Here is a 17,153-nt window from a genome sequence, read left to right as displayed (position 1 = left end):
AGTCGCGCCGTTGTGTCCGCGGCGAAGGGAGGGTTCAGATCTGTCGCCCAAGCGTAAGGTTGGCCATCACAATTTCGAACGGATCCCGAGCCCGTTCTGGTAATCCTCGACACGTTTCTTCGCCTCGAGATCTCTTCGGCTACGATCGAGATCTTTCGCTGCTGTGACTTGCACGGCGTTGGTTGCTTCATCGAGGTCCTTGACGATTTCTCGGTTCATTTCTTCTTTGATCAAGCCGTACGACTTGCCCTGCGCCTTCTGTGCCAGTTTCATTTCGTGGACGAAAGCCAGTGTCTCTTCGAGTCCACCGACGCCATCTAGTATTCCCTCCTTCAGCGCCTCGAGTGCTGGGTACCGTCGGCTCTCGAGTACCATGTTGCGGAACGTAGACAGATTAAGCTTGACTCGGAAAACAGATGCCATTGCTGGCTGAAGCGGAGCACCGAAATCGAGCTCATTAAGACAGACGAAGCCTTTGTGGGGGTTCATGATTCTATAGTCGTGCATCATGGCCGTCATCAAGCCTCCTGCAAATGCATGCCCGTTGATGAGGGCCACTGTCGGCATAGGTATGTGATTAGGCGTCGCCAGAGTGGAAACAGACTTCCAGTGAAGAAGTTCGGGTCTTTGACGGCATTCTCGTAGTCAAGACCATTGGAGTAGAACTTGGTGATCGAGGAAGTAGTGATGACGACCCCCTTAGGCAGTCGGTGTTCGATGATATCGAGGGCGAGGAGGAATGTGGCATTGAAGGATGGTGTAAGGCGGTTGTCAGGCGCATCCGAGAAGGCAAGCAGGTAGACTTGAGGCGCGGCTTCAGTGCAGATGAAGCTGCCGATGGGCTTCTGCTGAGCGCCTGGGTTGACAGCAGTTGGCACTTGAAGCACGAACAATGGCTGCGTCTGAGCCATTGCGACTGTGAGCAGGCCGTGTGGGAAAGACGTCGTAGAGAAAGAAGGCAGCAGGGCCAACTTATCTGGTGAGCTGCGCAGATGCACTTCCGTCCAAGATGATCACTAAAACCTAAAGCCAAACCGAGGCACACTCCCTTAGAAGCACGGGCGTCTCTAACGCTTAACGGATATCGTCTCCAGAGCACATGCTCGCCTCAAGCCTGGGCAATGCGCGGGGCTTCGTGCTTACCTATTCAGACCTCGAGGAAAGGCCCCAAACACGGAAGGCTGCCGAGAGTACAGCGCTCTCGGTCTGACGTAACCCCTCCGTCCACCGACTGCGAGCTTTCGCTGCGGGTGCCACGGCGCGGCTTCGCGGCGCAAGAGCTGACACATACGACGCTTGCTTGGGCTATCCGTGATCAGGGTAGCCTGAGGGCTTTTCCGTTCTTGAGAGTTGGTCTTCATATTGACCTGCTCACTATGTGAGTTGGGCTGGCACCTCGCCCACTTGCCATTCAGCTCAGCGTTCACCGATACGAACGGCCCAAGATGTCGACCCCGGCCTATGTCCCACCTCCCCCGCCGCCGATACCCAAGCGGCCTACGGCTGTGACCACAGACTCGGAGAAGAAGGGTCCAACAATATGGGAGCGAACGAAGGGTGCCTCGAACACTGCGTACGAGAGAGGATTGAAGCCAGGCTTCAACAAGGTCTACAATGTCGTCGACAAGTTGGGTGCGCCCGTCAACCGCCTGTCTAACAAGATGGGTTCAGAGGCCTTCTGGCCGACGACGATGGATAAGGAGTCGGAGAAGGCTGCGAGAATCTTGAGAGGATTTGTCAAGGACGGTTTCTATGAGCAAGTCGACAGCGATGATGCGGAGCGAGTGGCTACCAGACAGGAACGATCAGGTGTGACACAAGAAGGCGTGCCAAAAGGTAAGCAGCGAGTGGTGGTCAAGATCCCCACAAAGGTGATCAAGAATGCTGTCGGCCTCGTTATATTTACGACAATGCGCACGGGCTGGGTGCTGGGTGGCTCAGGTGGTTCGGGAGTGTTGGTCGCTAGGCATCCGGAGACCGGCGAATGGAGTCCTCCCAGCGGTGTTCAGACTCAGAATCTTTCCGTCGGATTCCTGATTGGCGTCGACATCTACGACACAGTGCTCGTCATCAACACGTACAAGGCATTAGAGGCATTCACCAAATTACGGTGCACATTAGGAACAGAGGTCGGTCTTGCGGCGGGCCCGGTGGGCATCGGAGGCGCCCTCGATTCAGAAATCGCAAAGCGCCAGGCTCCTATATTCTCTTACGTCAAGAGTCGGGGACTGTATGCTGGGGTGGCATTGGAAGGCAATCTGGTCATTGAAAGGACTGACGAGAACAAGAAGTTCTATGGCTACGACATAACGGCACAAGAGATCCTCATCGGGAGAGTCATCGCTCCCCCAAGAGATGAGTATCAAGTCTTGATGGACACATTGAGAGCTGCGCAGGGTGACGACGTGGACGAGTCTTTGTTGCCAGAGAGTGGCATGGCTCCTAGTGACTTCGAAATCGATGACAACGCTGACAAAGGTATGTCAATCAGCACATCTTTCCGGAGGCTATTGCTAATTGACTTGGATAGGCCCAACATTCGGCATACCTGAGGCGGACGACGACGATCCATACGGTGTGAAGGCGCTCGAGGCAGAGGGCCTAGTTATACGCGAAGCCGGTACTCACCAAAGACCAGCTGCTGACGCATTCAATTTCAATCCTTCGCCATCTTCTCCCATCTACGGCCATTTTTCGCGCAATAGTGTTGACGGCAGAAGTTCCATAAGAAGCAAGACATGGCGAGACAGCACCGCCAGTCTAGCCATGTCAGATCGCGGCGTCCAGACAGATGAAGGCGAACTCGATTCACCAAAACGAAGCAGTCGACTAAGCAGTGTCAGCCGCCAAGTGAGTCCACCGAAGAAAGTTGAAGAGAAAATGGACGAAAACGTGACTGGCACCGAGAGGCACGAATCACCGGAAGGTCAACGACGAGATTCCTTCTCAGACATTGACTCTGACGTTGAGATCCATGAGGTGAACCCAGTTGTTATGAAGGCGAGAACGGTGAAAACAGTGAATTCGCCCAAGCGAGGTCCTCCTCCAGCACTACCTCCACGGAACCCTGGCCGAGTCGTGTCGCCATCGCCGTTGCACGAAGATTCACCAGCAGACGATCCGAGCGACGGCTTCTCCAAGATCGATCTGAATGGTGATGTGCCTACGGCCAATACGGCAAGCGAGAAACGGGATCTGAGCCCCGAACGAGCGCCTAGCACCATAGACGAGGACAAATTCGAGAGCATTCCCAATACACCAATAAGGGAAAAGGACGAGAACGATGCGCTGAAGAAAGAGCCGATGAATGACAAAGACGGTTGGGGTTCGGTGTAAAGCGATAGAAAGCTCTAGATGATGGTAATGCAGTGACAATGATGATCATTCAATTCTTCGATGTGCTCGGATACTTTCATGCATACTGTTGCGTGTCTTGTAGATCAACATTCTCAGTCCTTCGACAATTATATTCCCCAACGCCTCCGACACTCGACTGCTCGCTCTTCTTCATCTTAAAGCTACGACGTTTCGGTAGATCTAACCCAGATCAGTAACACCTGCTTACTTCCTCGGTGACGAGCCCTGTGATGATACTGTTAGGACTACTGGACGATCTTGTACACCAAGGGGGCCTCTGGCAAAAAGGCGTCCTATCGTTGCCTGCCAAGAAAAGGCGTCAATGACGACACTCCAGCCAACCTCGAAGTGGTCCATCGTAACGAGCTTCTCGTTCGATGCTCTGCCGCGTGATACTGCTGCAGCTTGACAAGCTCATCCAGTCTTTTGTCACGCCTTCATCCCATTCTCTTTGTTTGCCAAACAATGGACTTCAATTGCGCTGCTGTCGAGCGACCCAGCGCAGCTGCGCCTTTCTTCTTGTTGTCTTGAACATATCTGCGCCCCGAGACAGTCGCGGATGATGCCGCTTCTACTGCTCAAAGTGGTCTATTGTTGTATATATCCAAGACATACGGAACATCCACAACCTGGCTAATGTCGCGCCCTTCGCTAGAACTTGACGATGAAGCTGCACTTCGCCAGCGCTTGTTGCGTGGGAGCGATGGCTCTCGTTCATTGTACCGATATGTCTGGCCCTTCCCACCCGACTGATCAACTGCAATCCTTGCATTGTCACTTGTGTTGGGGCATGGAAGGCTTTCCGAGACTTGTTACAGGTCGTTCACTTGGCATTTGCCGATGGGCCAAGTGAACAGACAATCCAGGCGATGTTACCACATGCTTGTTGCCCAGGGCGATGAGGCAGTAAGGCGCGTCGACGCGTTTTCTTCACGACTTCAGTCATCAAGACATATCATTCCCGCTTCCTCAGAGTATTCCTTCTTACCTTTACCAAACTCCTTCGTACCAATAACCACACGCGCAAACTGTTCGAAGTCAACTCCAACAACCTGCACACAGCGAGTACCACGACTGAGTTCAGCATTACAAACTCCCATTCCAAGGATTCCTGCCAACATCAGCAAAGATGTCTGCCAACCGCTTCTTTAGCTTGTCGTCCATCAAAACGTCAAAGGTAAGCAGCACGCGTCACGGCATACGACATCAGCTAACTTTAGGTCAGAACACCCTTCGTGAGCGTACTGCTCGTCCTGTACAGCCGGTAGCCACTGTTGACATGGCATACGGTTCGCCCATCCGTCAGCCGAAGGCATTTGTGCAGAAAGCGGTCGCGCCACTGCAAAAGCTGTCTTCAAAGACGCGGTCGGTTGCTCGCAAGATTGAGAAGGAGATCAGTAAGCTGCGTCTTCGTGCGACTGTCGAAGACTGCCCGGAGTCTGTTGTCGCGCCCCCAAATCCTGAGGCCAACGACTTCAAATACACGCCATGCATAGTCAACCTCGAAGACATTGTCATCAAAGACAACGTCATGCCAACTACAGACGGCAACACTTGCCGAGACCTAATCCAGGCTCCTCGGGTCACAATGGCATTCATGCAGGCAATGCTCATGTCTGCCTTCACACACATCTTCACGAGCGCCCACGCATCGCAGCAGAAGCTCGATGATATCTCGGTTAAGCTCAAAGAAGAGTACGACGAGGCCTTGACCGAGCTCAAAGAAGAGAACGTTGAGCTCGAAGAGTCATACGATTCACTCAACATGGCTTCGGAATCGCTCCAGAACGATATCGAGAAGATGCGAGTCGAGGCCAGTAAGAAAGAAGGCACAATCAACACCCTCCAGAAGATGATCAACGTCATGAACACGAATAAGCGCGACCTCGAACAAGCTCTCAAGAATTCTGCAACGGAGAGCTCTCAGGCGCACCGCGACCTCGAGCAGCGCTTCAAGAACGGCGAACGATTGTACAACGAGCACTATGAGCAATACACCAATGAGCTCAAGCTACGCGATGAACAACACGCCATCGAGCTCAAATATCTCAAAGACAAGGGCATGGAACTCGTCTGTGAGCACCTTACTGAGAAGAATCGCCACGAGAAGACTCAAGAAGAGCTCGCTAAATGGCAGGCCTCTTGGCAGCAACAGAGTCAGTCGGCCGCTCACGCCAATCATCAAGCCGCGCAATACAAGCAGGAGGCTCGACTATATCTCGACGAGCTCAGCCGGACACAATCTGTACGAGATCAGTTGGCCGGTGATCTCGACGTTGTTGAAGGACAACTGCGCCACGAGACGCGCGAAAGCCAGGTGTGGAAGAGCAAATTCGAGGCTAGCGAGCAAATGATGAAGGAGCTTAAGCACTCATACAAGAACGAGAACAGCAGACTCCAGGGCGAGCTCTGCGAGTTGAGATCGCAGCTGGAGAAGACTGCGACACCCACTGCGATCGACAGCAACACCTCTGCCAACATCTTCACCGCTGCCGGTGTTGGCAACGTGCGTTCTCCCTCGACTGAGACCGCCAGCGCTCGGTTTTTCGGAGGTGTCAGACTTGCTGAGAGCACCGACTCTGTGTCAGAAACCCTCGATTCTATCAACATCAACTTCTCCGGCACATCAGCACCTATCTTCGGACAGAGCCCAACGCAGGCTGCGAGTAACCCATTCGCTGCCACGACATCTACACCATCCGGCGCGTCCAAGGTCGCGTCGATAACCAATGAAGGCCTCCCGAACGGCGTGATGAACACATTCACCTTCGGGCCGGGCAGCAACGCGAGCTTTACGTTCGAGTCAGTGTTCGGGACAGACCTTGGATCCCGCAACCCTTTCGTGACCGAGTCTGCGAATGCAGATGATGGTTCCACAGAGGAGCCGTTGCAGCAGAAGGAGGAATCTGCTAGCCTGAGCTCCGCTGCAGAGGAGATCGAGCAGCTCAGTCCTACCACCAAGCTCGAAGAGGGAACAGCAGACGTCGAAGTACGTCTTGAGGTGGCTGAATTTGTGGAGAGCGATCAGGAGACCTTGGTAGCTACGAGCGAGCCCGATGTCAAGTTCGAGGAGGAGGAGCGTTCAATTGGAGATTCCGGCGCCGCTGCTGGTGAGATTGAGCAATCCTCTGACACAAACGAGCACGAAGAGCATACACCGGATGCTGAATGTTGGCTTGCGAAGGAAGAGCCTGAGGTTGAGGTCAAGAAGAAGAAGGTGTGGAAGACTAAGACAGCGCCAGCGAAGATGGTGGGTGGTGTTAGAATGAAGTCGCGTCGGGGTAAGCCCCGGGTTTGAGCGCTCTGCAGTGCACGGGGAAAAAAGGTACAGAAGGCTGCCACTGAAGCAGTCGCAGAAGCCCTTGCAAAGTCCGGCTACCAGCATGCGATCGTCAGGAGAGCCGTCGATAAGCCTTATGAGTGCAGATCGTGCATGTGAGTACAGTCTTTGATGGTCTCTGGAGACTAATGGCAGACGATCATGTCATAAGGGTACGACGAGCAACACATCGATCAGAGAAGACGATCTCTGGCATTTTAGGCGTTCAATCTCAGCAAGAGTGCTTATAGATATGTACAGCAGTACGAATAGCCCTGGTCAACAGCAGCATACTCATAGGACTCAACGCATTCATGACGTCGCTGAGCGGGATCGCTCATCATCCGTGGACAATTCTTGGATTTTGCTTCGTCTTGTCACCTGCCTGGCTTCACCATGAAAGTACCTTCACTGCCAACTGCCTTCACTCCGACATCCGAGAACTGCCTTTCACGTCGTTGCCTGGATCGTTGCCCGGGCACTTTCTTTTCACAATTGACGCGTCTGGCTTCACGACTTCAAAACAATAACGAAGATAAGTATCTGCTCTGCACCGCCAATCTTCAATCTTCTCTTCATAATCCCTCCTCCTTTCCACCACCACGCGATCTGACGCTCACACCTCAGACTTGCGCTATCAATTCAAACGCTTGCATCGATCATCGACAAGTACGCATACCAACTTCAACACAGGACATCATCCTCGCAACCTGCAAGAATGCCGTTCTCGATCAAGTTCAGAGATAGTTCGATGCCCTCCAAGGTAAGCAGCCACTCTACAATCAACTTTGTCAGCAGCTAACGCGTCGAAGTTTGGATCGCGAAAGAAGACGGCTCGTGTTGGTCAGGATGTCCATCCAGTCGACATGGCCTACAACACTGCGCAGAAGAAGACACCTTTCGTGATGAGGGCTCTTCAACCATTCAAGAATCTTGGCTCCAAGTGTCGTGGCAAGCAACTCGTCCAGCAATCGGCGTCAACCGTCAATCGCAACGCGACTGTTGAAGACAGCGAAGACGAGGAAGAGTGCAACGCATTTGCAGACTCGTCATTCGACAACGTCACCGCCATTGCCCCTATTCATTTCGAGAACATCACAATCATCGACAACATCGATACAGACACCCACATCAAGCCATGCACAGCCCTCATCATCGCTCCGCGAAGTGAGATGAAACTGGTCACGGCCCTCCTGGGCAAGATTCTTCTCGTCAACCACAGTCTCGCGACCGAGCAAGACTCAATCGGCTTGAAGTATATGCTGCTCAAAGAAGAGTACAAGGTGCAGCAAAAGTTCACAGAGTCCCTTGAACGCGAGCTACTCAAGTTGCAGTCTCAGCAACAGTACACTCCGAAGCAGATCAACTTCGTCAAGAATAAGCTGCACACCCTCCAACAAGCCCTGGCTGACGAAAAGCGTAAGCACAAGGCTACATCGTCCAAGCTTGCCAAATGGCAGGCTAGCCACGCTATCATCGATAACCTCTTCGAGGAGGAGAAGAGATCCAACCTCGGTGTCTACGAATCAATGTCAAATGCACTGAACACTGTCCACAACAACCTCGAAAAGACAGTCGGGGAGAAGGACAAGTTAGCTGACTCACTCGCGTTCCTATGGAACAAGTTCAACGCCGAACAGCATGATTGTGCGCAGTGGAAGCATGCGGCCGAACTAGAAGCGGAGCAGAATGAGCAGAAAGATGCTCTCATCCACTCTCTACGCCTCACCACCAACGACCTACGTAACGAGCGCGACGAGGCGAAGACTGAGGTGAAGTACGCTCTCCAGTATGCTCAGTACTGGCGGGAGAAGTACGAGGCTGAGATCGGAAAGGAGGCGATCGCTGAGGATTCTCCATCACCCGATACTGAGACTAATGATGTCTCCACTCGGCTATCCGAAGTCGCTCTTGATGAGGAGGGCGCTGAGTATGATGATAGCGACGCTATTGACGACAACGCTTCCGATGAAGACAACGTCGGTTCTGGCGAACTTGCTGTCGTACCTGTGGGAGGACAGACTCTCGAAGAATGGAGAGCCGCCTTCCACATGCTTACCACTCCTGGTTCCCCTAGACTCAAGCGAGATGATGATGAGTCTAGCGATATGTACGGTGACTGGCCGCCTACTGAGACCAACGAAGTGCTTGATGAGGAAGCCTCTCAAGTGTCATTGCCTGCAACTCCCATCCTTGGTCCGATTGGTGCGTCTGCTAGCGTCGATGAGGACCTGTCACCACTCGAAGACGAGGTCGAAGACGTCACTGCCACACATGTGCTCTCTGATGTCGGTCCAGAGAGTTCCGACGATGACTTCGCTCCCCCGGGAATCGACGATGTCACCATCGCCATCGATGCTGCTACCACAACAGATATTGTGTCCTCACAAGCCAGCACTTCTCGCAAGAAGAGAAAGGCTGATGAGACCGAAGAAGAGCTGTCCCTCAGTCACAAGAGCACGCGCCACAGCGAGAACGACACTGATGAGACTCAAGCATCGACCTCGAAACCACTGGGGAGTCAGATGGTAATGATGGCGACGAGGTCGAGACCATCATCATCAACACCGAGGCCGAAGTCGATGAGATTGAGCTCCCGCCAAGTGCTGGGCTTGAGGATGTCTGTGATACGACTGAGCCAGCTCTGAGTACTGACAGCGAAGGCTATGCTGCAACTCTGAGCGCCCCGCTAGCTTCGGCTGATGCCCTTGAAGAGGTACAAGATGGCAATGCCACACCTCTCTTCGGCACATCGGACTTCAACTTTTTATTCGACAGCGGTGACAATAACCCGTTCGTTCCATTTGCCACGAAGGAGCGAGCCTCTACGAATGCATCCGCCCACGAAGCTTCGAATACGTTCTCTTTCAGCCAGCAGGGCACCCGCGCGTTCTCCTTCGGTGACATGGCGCTAGCTGACGCGTCATTCACCTTCACCGCACCCTCCACCGTCGGCACAACTGGCTTCAGCATGCTCCCAGAGAGTGAGACTGAGGAAGAAATTGAGATGGCAGGCTCTCCAGACACACCTGAAGAGGTCAAGGGGCAGATTATGACTGCTACTGGCGACGTAGCCGAGGCAAATTCCAGCGATGGAAGCACAGAAGACTCAAAGCTCACTGAGAGCACAGAGAACCAGTCCGAAAATGGAGATGAGCCTGAGCCCGAGCCTGAGCCAAAGGCCAAGGTTGTCAAGCGCGTCGCCGTGATTTGCATGAAGGCTGGCGGCATGCGTATCAAGAAGGGTCGGAAGCCGAAGAACTAGAATTATGAGTATATGGAGACGAGGGCTTTGCAGCGAGTGAAGTAAGGCTGTGTACCAACAACAGTGAGCTGAGAACAGACAGCTTCCACTGTGCTTCGGGGTTGACGGTTTGGACCCCACGATGAATGTACCACCAACAGCGATACCGATGAAATGGCAACTATAACGATTACGGCTCACGATGGCAATGAACGGGACACACAGTATCAGACTCAAGCGAGAGCATGCAGAAGGGTATGGCATGCCATATGGGCGCGCTCTGCGCTGGCTTGATCGGGAGAATCTCAGCGCTCCCAAAACTAATGCTATTCGTGTACTTCTACGAGCATTCAAGAAGGGTGCACGGTGTGAGCACACACCAAGCGTGTCATACACATCCCATACCAGAATAATGATATGAAGATACGACCATCTGCCATGTAGTCATCTTCCCTCCTGTTCGTAGAGATTCGATCGACGCGATCGATGGCCCGGTTGGCAGCATAGTGTGGAACGTGTGGACTGCAATGCCGTTTCCAATACTCAGTACATAAGTCGTCTCAATAGTTCTACCTACCCGCAGAAGCATTATTCCCACCACCACCATCACCATCATCCAAATCCAACAAACTACTCGCTCCCTCACTCCTCGTCCTGCTCCTCACACTCGCCGCATCAGTTGCAGCCTCTGCCCCTTCAAGCAGATCTTTGTCACCCTCATCCTCGCCATCCTCATCGTCGTCCTCATCGTCTCTGTACGACCTCTGTGGCCGACCCTGTGCCTGCATCCGCGCATTCTCCTTCTCCAACTCCCTTTGCGCCTCATCCATCCGCCTCCGCACCTCCGTCGCCATGCGCATGCCGTCGTTGACAATGTTGTCCAACACGCCTCTTAGACCTCGCGAGCCAGGCTCAACGACGCCGCCGGCAATGCCGACGTCCACGACGGGCTGCTTGTTGGTTGCGCCGCCGAGGAGGTTCTTGACGGGCTGGCCGATATTAGTGAATGTGGTCAGATTTCCAGAGAGTGTGTTCTGTGAGGCCACTGATGGGGAGAGGGATGTCATGGAGGCGCTGGTGATGAGCGGTTCGGAGAGGCGGAAGGATTGAGGGAAGAAGGTCTCGAAGAACTGCTCGAGGAGCTCGTCGGCGAGGATGACCATGCGGAAGGTTGGGAGGGTGATGTGTAGCGGTTTTGAGGGGTCGAGGGCTAGGTTGTGTGATGTTGCTCGGGAGGCTGGTTTGGATGATTTGGGCGGTGATGCGGGGGGTGTGACGGTCTTTGAGAGGGGGTCTTCTGTGACTGGGCGTGGTGATATGGGCGATTTCGTGCGAGATTTGGTTTCGGTTAGGTCGAGGAGGTCCTCTTCCTCGTCTTCGTCGGCACCGATGGCGAATGCGTCACCACCGTTCTCAACCACTTCAGGCTGGTCTGGATCGGCATACTCGAAGCAGCGGCGAATGAAAGCGCTCACGCTTCCCAAGAATTTCTCGTTGGTGCTGAGCTTGATGTCGCCATTGGCTTCGTCAACGCCATTCGTCTCTGTTGGAGTGATTGCTCCATCAAAGCCACGTCTCGACAAAAATAAGAGGGCTTCTGACATCCTAAGAATGCCATCTTTGTCAACTTTGCCGGTGCCGTCCTCGTCGTAGAGATCGAAGAACATGCTCATAGAATTCATAATGTCGGTCGTGCCCTTGAGTCGTGCGAGCCCGTTGACAATGTTTTGTAGCGTGAGTTGCCCAGTCTGTGACGCATCCCACTTGCCGTAAAGTCGTTGCAGGAAGTCATGATCCGCCGGCTCGGGTCCTTCTCCCCATTTCGAGTGGAAGGAGGTCTTTCTTCTTTGAGAAATACTCATGTTGGCCAGCTCTTTGGCAGGCGAACTCGGCTGATCTGTGACTGCCCACTTCGCTGTGCGTGCGAGGAATTCTCTGAATGCATCGTAATCCATAGCCTCTAATCTTCCAGACCCGTGATTTGGAGCATCCTCGCCGGTCTTTTGCTTCCATAAGTTTGGTTGCCGCTGTTGCTCTTGTTCTTTCTTTCTCTTTTCCTCTTTCTCCCTTGTGCGTGATTCTCGCTCTTGCAGCACTCCAAAGAATCGATCATATAATATACTCAGATCATCTGTGCTCAACTTTTTGCTTTCCGGCCCCAAATTCCGTATTGAGGTTCGCTTTGCGAATGTAGCCAGTCCCTCCTTGACGCTATCTATATGCTTCGCGCGCAGGTCAGCCACACTGGAGTGTGTGATGCCCGAGAACTCCTTGAAAGCCGTGACCATAAGTTCCTGAAATCTTGTGATTGCCCTGAGCTTCTCGTTTTGTGAGTCTGGATGTGCTGACTCGTCTAGCCGGGCGAAATAGTTCTTCAAAATTTGTATAAATGATCCATCGTCCGCGACATCTAACAACTCCTCTCCGTTGATCCGCAGAATTGCCAGTCCGACTTGGAACAGTACTTTGGGCCCCTCCAGGAAGAACACATCCAGCACTCTGAAGGCGAAGACCAGTGGCATAGAGTTGACGTACAACGACAAAAACCATGGCAGCGATACGACGGACAGGTTGACGTCGGATTTCACCAAATGGTCCCACAGCACGGGCATTGTCTTTTCGACCAATGCTTCGAATACTTTCTGGTCAAGGAGGGTGCCGTACATGTCCTTTGAATAGTAGCCTGGCAGCAATCGATCGCACAAGGTACCAAGGAGGAAGTACGCTTGCTCCTCTGAAGTAAATATTAGTAGCGCTGCCGCAACAATGTTCATCGCCTGGCAATAGCCGACCTCTTCGTTTGTCCAGCTGTAGGCCGTGAGGACTTTCCGGAGGCGCTCGATGCCTTCCTCGCTCTGATATGCTGGATACTCTGGGAGACTTCGATTCAGGTCCTTCTCGATTTCGTCGATGGCTAGCGATTCCTGACCTAAGTATTTGTCCAAAGTCTTGCCGTACAGCTGAGGGTTCCGCAGTCGAGTGTAGAATGATCCAGAGGACAGCTCCCATATCTCACCTCGAAGGCGATTGGGCAAGCCGACTCTGATCAGTTTCGAAAAGGTTGGCTGGCGGACGAGGCTGGCGTTGCGACCATTTTCACGCATATACTCGCCCCATAGGCGCATCTTAGCACGATCTCGAAGCTTGCGGGCGTCTCCTGGGTAGCGAAACACCATCCTAAGCCAGCATCTGGAGGATCGGGGCCTTGCGTGTTCTCTTCCTTGGCTTTTATTCGGACTGGGTCAAGCAGATATTCTGAGTAGCAAGTCTTGACGCAGGATCGCAGCAAATCCACCTCTTTCATGCCCTCCCGTAGGCCCTTCTTGAGACCGTCACAGAACCGCTCGCAGGCACCTCTGCTGCCATCAAGAGTGATCACGAGTTTTCGAGGCGGCGGACTTCCCACACTCTTCTCCATGGGCTGCCGTGGTGCTGCCTCGAAAGTCGTGAGAGCAAGCGAGAACTTGTCATGGTGGCTGTTCAATCGCTCTACCTTCGTATGCTGCAGAGTGGGAGCGTGAAGCCTAGACCACCCGGACCTGCGCCATGCGTCGTCCCCGTGAAGTTGGTGGACGAGCTGTGGCTGGCAGTAGGTAGGAACGATGTCCGCAGCGTCGAGAAACACAGAAAGCTCTCGCTAAGGTGCAATTCTCCTTGATAGCGGTTGCCGGTGTCCCTACTCTTCTCACCAGACGTGCTTGTTGCGGTGTTTGGAAGCGGGAGGTATAATTCTGCAGCGATCTCCGCGAGCGGATTCTGTGATGGCGGCAGTCTGAATTGCTCTCGAAACAGGGTTGCCTTCGTGGGCCGGTGCTCACTGCCCGGGTTGAGGGGTGACTGATCAATGAGGGACTGTGCCCGCTGCACGAAGGAACTCAGCATGGTCCAGAGGCTGACGCCACTACAAGACCGCTGGCAGCACCCTGCATGAGACTACTTCCGAAAATCTCGGAAGGACGATTTGCGCGAGGTCTGTCGGCCGTCTCTTTCGTTGCTGTCGCGTAGAAGGCACCCACCGTCCTCACCAGGAGGAGGGGAGGATAGTTGCTTCGCCTCAGAGAACTGCGACTGCCTCGTCACCGCCCGACTGTGTGGATTCAATACACAAAACGTCGGATGCGACCCGCCTAAGTTGTGATATCGCTCCCGAATTTATTTCTACCCTGTGATGATCCCCGCGGCCTTTAGGGATGTTCGACGAACTTCAGCGCCCAAATGATGCTCGTGCACCTCTAAGCGAGCCCAGAATGGCCGTTGGCGGTAGCACTGCGTCTTCAAATGGAGGTATAATCACTAAGGGTAGAGCCCGAGCTGAAGAACACGCCCGCTCGATCTACGTAGGTTTGCGGCTGCGCGACACGCTTTGAGGCTTTGGCGCCCACGGGGCAATGCTCGCCGGCGGCCGTCAGCCTTGGCATTCCTGATTTCAACGTCCAGGCAATGATATCCTGGCCGTCTGGATGCCACATTCAAGCAGCTACTTCTGAGCGGTATTGTGACTACCTTTGAGCGACTTGCCGTTACTGCAGAATCAAATTCGAAGCTGCATCATCAAACATCAGTCATCATCGAGTACATGCGGCGGCCGGACACCAAATCCGGGGCCTGCTTACTGCCAAGAAAGCTGACCAGATGTCCCGGCCCTTATCTCCCCGCACGCGAAGTGCCACTACACGGCATGACAGGGAAGCAGCATGGGCAATGGACAGAAACGGGCTCGAGGATCGCCGTCCCTAGAAAGCCTATTCGGTCGTGTCATCAGTTGATCGTTTGAGGATTTGAGATTCCAGGCGCATTGCCATCGCGTTGAGACTTTGAGTCCGATGACCTACAGGACCGTCACAGCATAGACAGCGGACATCGCCGGCGCTCTTCTGTGCCCAGTAGCCCAGCATTATTCAAACGGCAACTACACTTGGTGGCTATCCCATAGCTCGGGTATTGTCTTAGCAGATGGGAAGCGCCGCAACCATGCGATGGTCACAAACGACATGACAACTTTCCACACCTACGATCCAGCAACTCGCATGCAACAGTCCCAACCGAAAGCTTGCGAAGCTTGTTACGCCAGGAAGGTCCGGTGTGATGTTGATGGCTCAAATGAGACCTGTCGGAACTGCTTGGCCCATGGCGTAGAGTGTCGTCCACGGACGAGAAAGCGAAAGGCTGACCAGGCGTCTGGTTCATCGACTTCGAGGCAGCCACCACAACCTTTGCCTCCAGAGCCGAGGCGGCAGAGTACAACTAACAGTACGAAGGAGCCTCCAAATGGACTCCCATATCACCCAGCGCCCTTCAATATCCCACTCGACGACAAAGACGTCTCTGCGCCACTTCTCTTCATCGGTCAGCAGAATCCTTTGGCTGCCTCACCGGGTACCACTGCAAATGCCCAAGCGTCGTTGCATGACGAATTTCACAATGCCAGTTTCATGACGAGATCCGCCATCCTTGGTGATGACTTCCCCGGGATCGACCACAACAACGCTGAGCAGCCAGTGCGGCAGCACACGTTGTCGGAGACCGAGCTGCAAGTTCTCAATATTTACCGCGCGTTCGATCTACCAGAATTGCCTCTACGGCAGAGCTTACTCGAAGCGTCTCCGAAAGGTGCTGGACTTGGATGCCTGTTGCCAATGTGAAGACTATGGGCTCTACTTCATCAGATAATGAGGCATCTCTACTGCTACTGCAGGCGGTCCTTCTTGTCGGTTCCCTCATGCGGCCCGATACTGTCGACAAGAAGCTGTTGGATTCGTACTACCAAAGAGTCAAAGCACTCATAAATTCTGGCTACGAGCGAAACCCCCTCAATATATTGGCAACAATGTGCTTGATACAATGGTACACACCGCATGCGGCGAGAGACGTCTCGACTGACACAGCTCGATACTGGGCAAGCTGCGCCTTGGGGATTGCCCAACAGATTGGTCTTCACCGCCAGCCAGAGCGAAGTCAACCCGACTACGGGCTCCGCAGACGTATATGGTGGACACTTTACATCAGGGACAGTCTGATGGCGACAGCGCATGGCCGGCCGCGAATGATGAGTTCGGATGATATGCTGTCCCCCTCCATCGATGACTTCGACGATCCGGATGACTTACGTGCCAAGATCTTCGTCGCTTATACAGAAATCACCACCATTCTATACGACCTGTGTAACTTCCTCCTCAAGAAGAAGCCTTCGTCAGATGAGCGGTCCCAGATCGCCCAGCGCTTGCTCAACTTCTGCCGCAGCCTTCCAGATGGTCTTCGCCTACAAGACGCCGACGGCTGGCAACGTCCATACAACCTAGACATTGCCCAGTTACATGCTCCTCTGCTGACCACCATCTCGATATTCTACAGACACGGTCTGTCTTCGCAGTCTCGCCAGAAAATGCAGCTAGTATTGCTGCCTCGAATCTCACATTCCGCCTGCTGCAAGCCATGCATCTGCGCGAGCAGACTCGCTACCTTTCTTCTGCTTTCGCTTTCTACGGCCTGGTTTCCGCTATCCCTCATCTCTCTAGCCTGCGAATCGCGGGTCTGCGCGCTGAAGCTGATGTTGCGCTCGATGTAATTGAGAAATTCATGGACAAACTGGGTACTGTGCGACCAGCCGCGGCGAATAATCTGCGCAACATCCGTGCAATCCGAAAGGCGATCAACAGTAAGAACCATGCTGGTGCGAAGACGACGCGTCCAAGTGACTCGATACATGATCAAGCAAGCCTTAACGCCGCCTCCGAGATGCTCGGCCACCTCTACGGCCCGCAAGCCACCACAAATCTGCAGAATATCAGCACCATACTAAACACCTCGGTGTTCGAGGCTGCTCCACAGCATCTTCCCGCCGACGTGCAACAGCCACAACAACAGCAACAGCAAATGGTCCCTCCACTACCAACAAATGCTTCCGCCAGCGGAAGTCAGCAGCCAACGCCTACAAATCCCACCAACCACAACAATCACCATCAGATACCGCCCTTACAGCACCATTCATCCATGCCCTTCCAGCAGGTCTATCCACTTCCCGACCTCAATGGCATGAGCGTGAACGGATCGTTGTTCGGCGGTGATGCAGGCGCTGCAGGAGGTGCCCACATTGCCGATTTCGGAGAAGGGTTTAGCCCGATCATGACCAGCCATTTTCAGGAAAACACCTGGATGCGGAACTGGATTGACGATTTGCAGCTTTTCCCTGAATAGCATTCGGAAGGGGACGAGCGTTCAGCGATATCACACAAT

At 53.6% G+C, this 17,153-nt stretch overlaps 6 protein-coding genes across 6 annotated transcripts; 4 read left to right on the top strand and 2 right to left on the bottom strand.

Moving 5' to 3' along the window:
* Positions 1–66: 66 nt before the first annotated feature.
* AB675_9814 (Enoyl-CoA delta isomerase 1, peroxisomal) lies at positions 67–911 on the bottom strand (the record flags this gene model as incomplete). Its single annotated transcript, XM_018150382.1, has 2 exons — positions 67–557; positions 605–911. 2 exons carry the CDS (start codon positions 909–911, stop codon positions 67–69), a joined length of 798 nt encoding a protein of 265 aa, XP_018002303.1.
* A 534-nt stretch (positions 912–1,445) lies between these two features.
* Positions 1,446–3,336, top strand: AB675_9813 (SH3 domain-containing YSC84-like protein 1; the record flags this gene model as incomplete). The annotated part of the gene is made up of 2 exons (XM_018150381.1): positions 1,446–2,478; positions 2,531–3,336. 2 exons carry the CDS (start codon positions 1,446–1,448, stop codon positions 3,334–3,336), a joined length of 1,839 nt encoding a protein of 612 aa, XP_018002168.1.
* Positions 3,337–4,486: 1,150 nt separating this feature from the next.
* Positions 4,487–6,655, top strand: AB675_9812 (uncharacterized protein; the record flags this gene model as incomplete). Its single annotated transcript, XM_018150380.1, has 2 exons — positions 4,487–4,534; positions 4,583–6,655. 2 exons carry the CDS (start codon positions 4,487–4,489, stop codon positions 6,653–6,655), a joined length of 2,121 nt encoding a protein of 706 aa, XP_018002499.1.
* A 739-nt stretch (positions 6,656–7,394) lies between these two features.
* Positions 7,395–9,941, top strand: AB675_9811 (uncharacterized protein; the record flags this gene model as incomplete). Its single annotated transcript, XM_018150379.1, has 3 exons — positions 7,395–7,439; positions 7,489–9,116; positions 9,173–9,941. The coding sequence occupies 3 exons, from the start codon at positions 7,395–7,397 to the stop codon at positions 9,939–9,941; spliced, it is 2,442 nt and encodes an 813-aa protein (XP_018002554.1).
* A 548-nt stretch (positions 9,942–10,489) lies between these two features.
* Positions 10,490–13,045, bottom strand: AB675_9810 (putative GTPase-activating protein; the record flags this gene model as incomplete). Its single annotated transcript, XM_018150378.1, has 1 exon — positions 10,490–13,045. One exon carries the CDS (start codon positions 13,043–13,045, stop codon positions 10,490–10,492), a length of 2,556 nt encoding a protein of 851 aa, XP_018002596.1.
* A 1,122-nt stretch (positions 13,046–14,167) lies between these two features.
* Positions 14,168–17,114, top strand: AB675_9809 (Acetamidase regulatory protein; the record flags this gene model as incomplete). The annotated part of the gene is made up of 4 exons (XM_018150376.1): positions 14,168–14,257; positions 15,179–15,530; positions 15,587–16,204; positions 16,291–17,114. 4 exons carry the CDS (start codon positions 14,168–14,170, stop codon positions 17,112–17,114), a joined length of 1,884 nt encoding a protein of 627 aa, XP_018002345.1.
* Between the last annotated feature and the right edge of the window lie 39 nt (positions 17,115–17,153).

Source organism: Cyphellophora attinorum (genome assembly GCF_001299255.1).
Source record: "Cyphellophora attinorum strain CBS 131958 chromosome Unknown Contig7, whole genome shotgun sequence".
NCBI lineage: Eukaryota > Fungi > Ascomycota > Eurotiomycetes > Chaetothyriales > Cyphellophoraceae > Cyphellophora > Cyphellophora attinorum.
The sequence above is the reverse complement of the archived record's forward strand: the minus strand, read 5'-3'. Positions and strand labels throughout refer to the sequence as shown.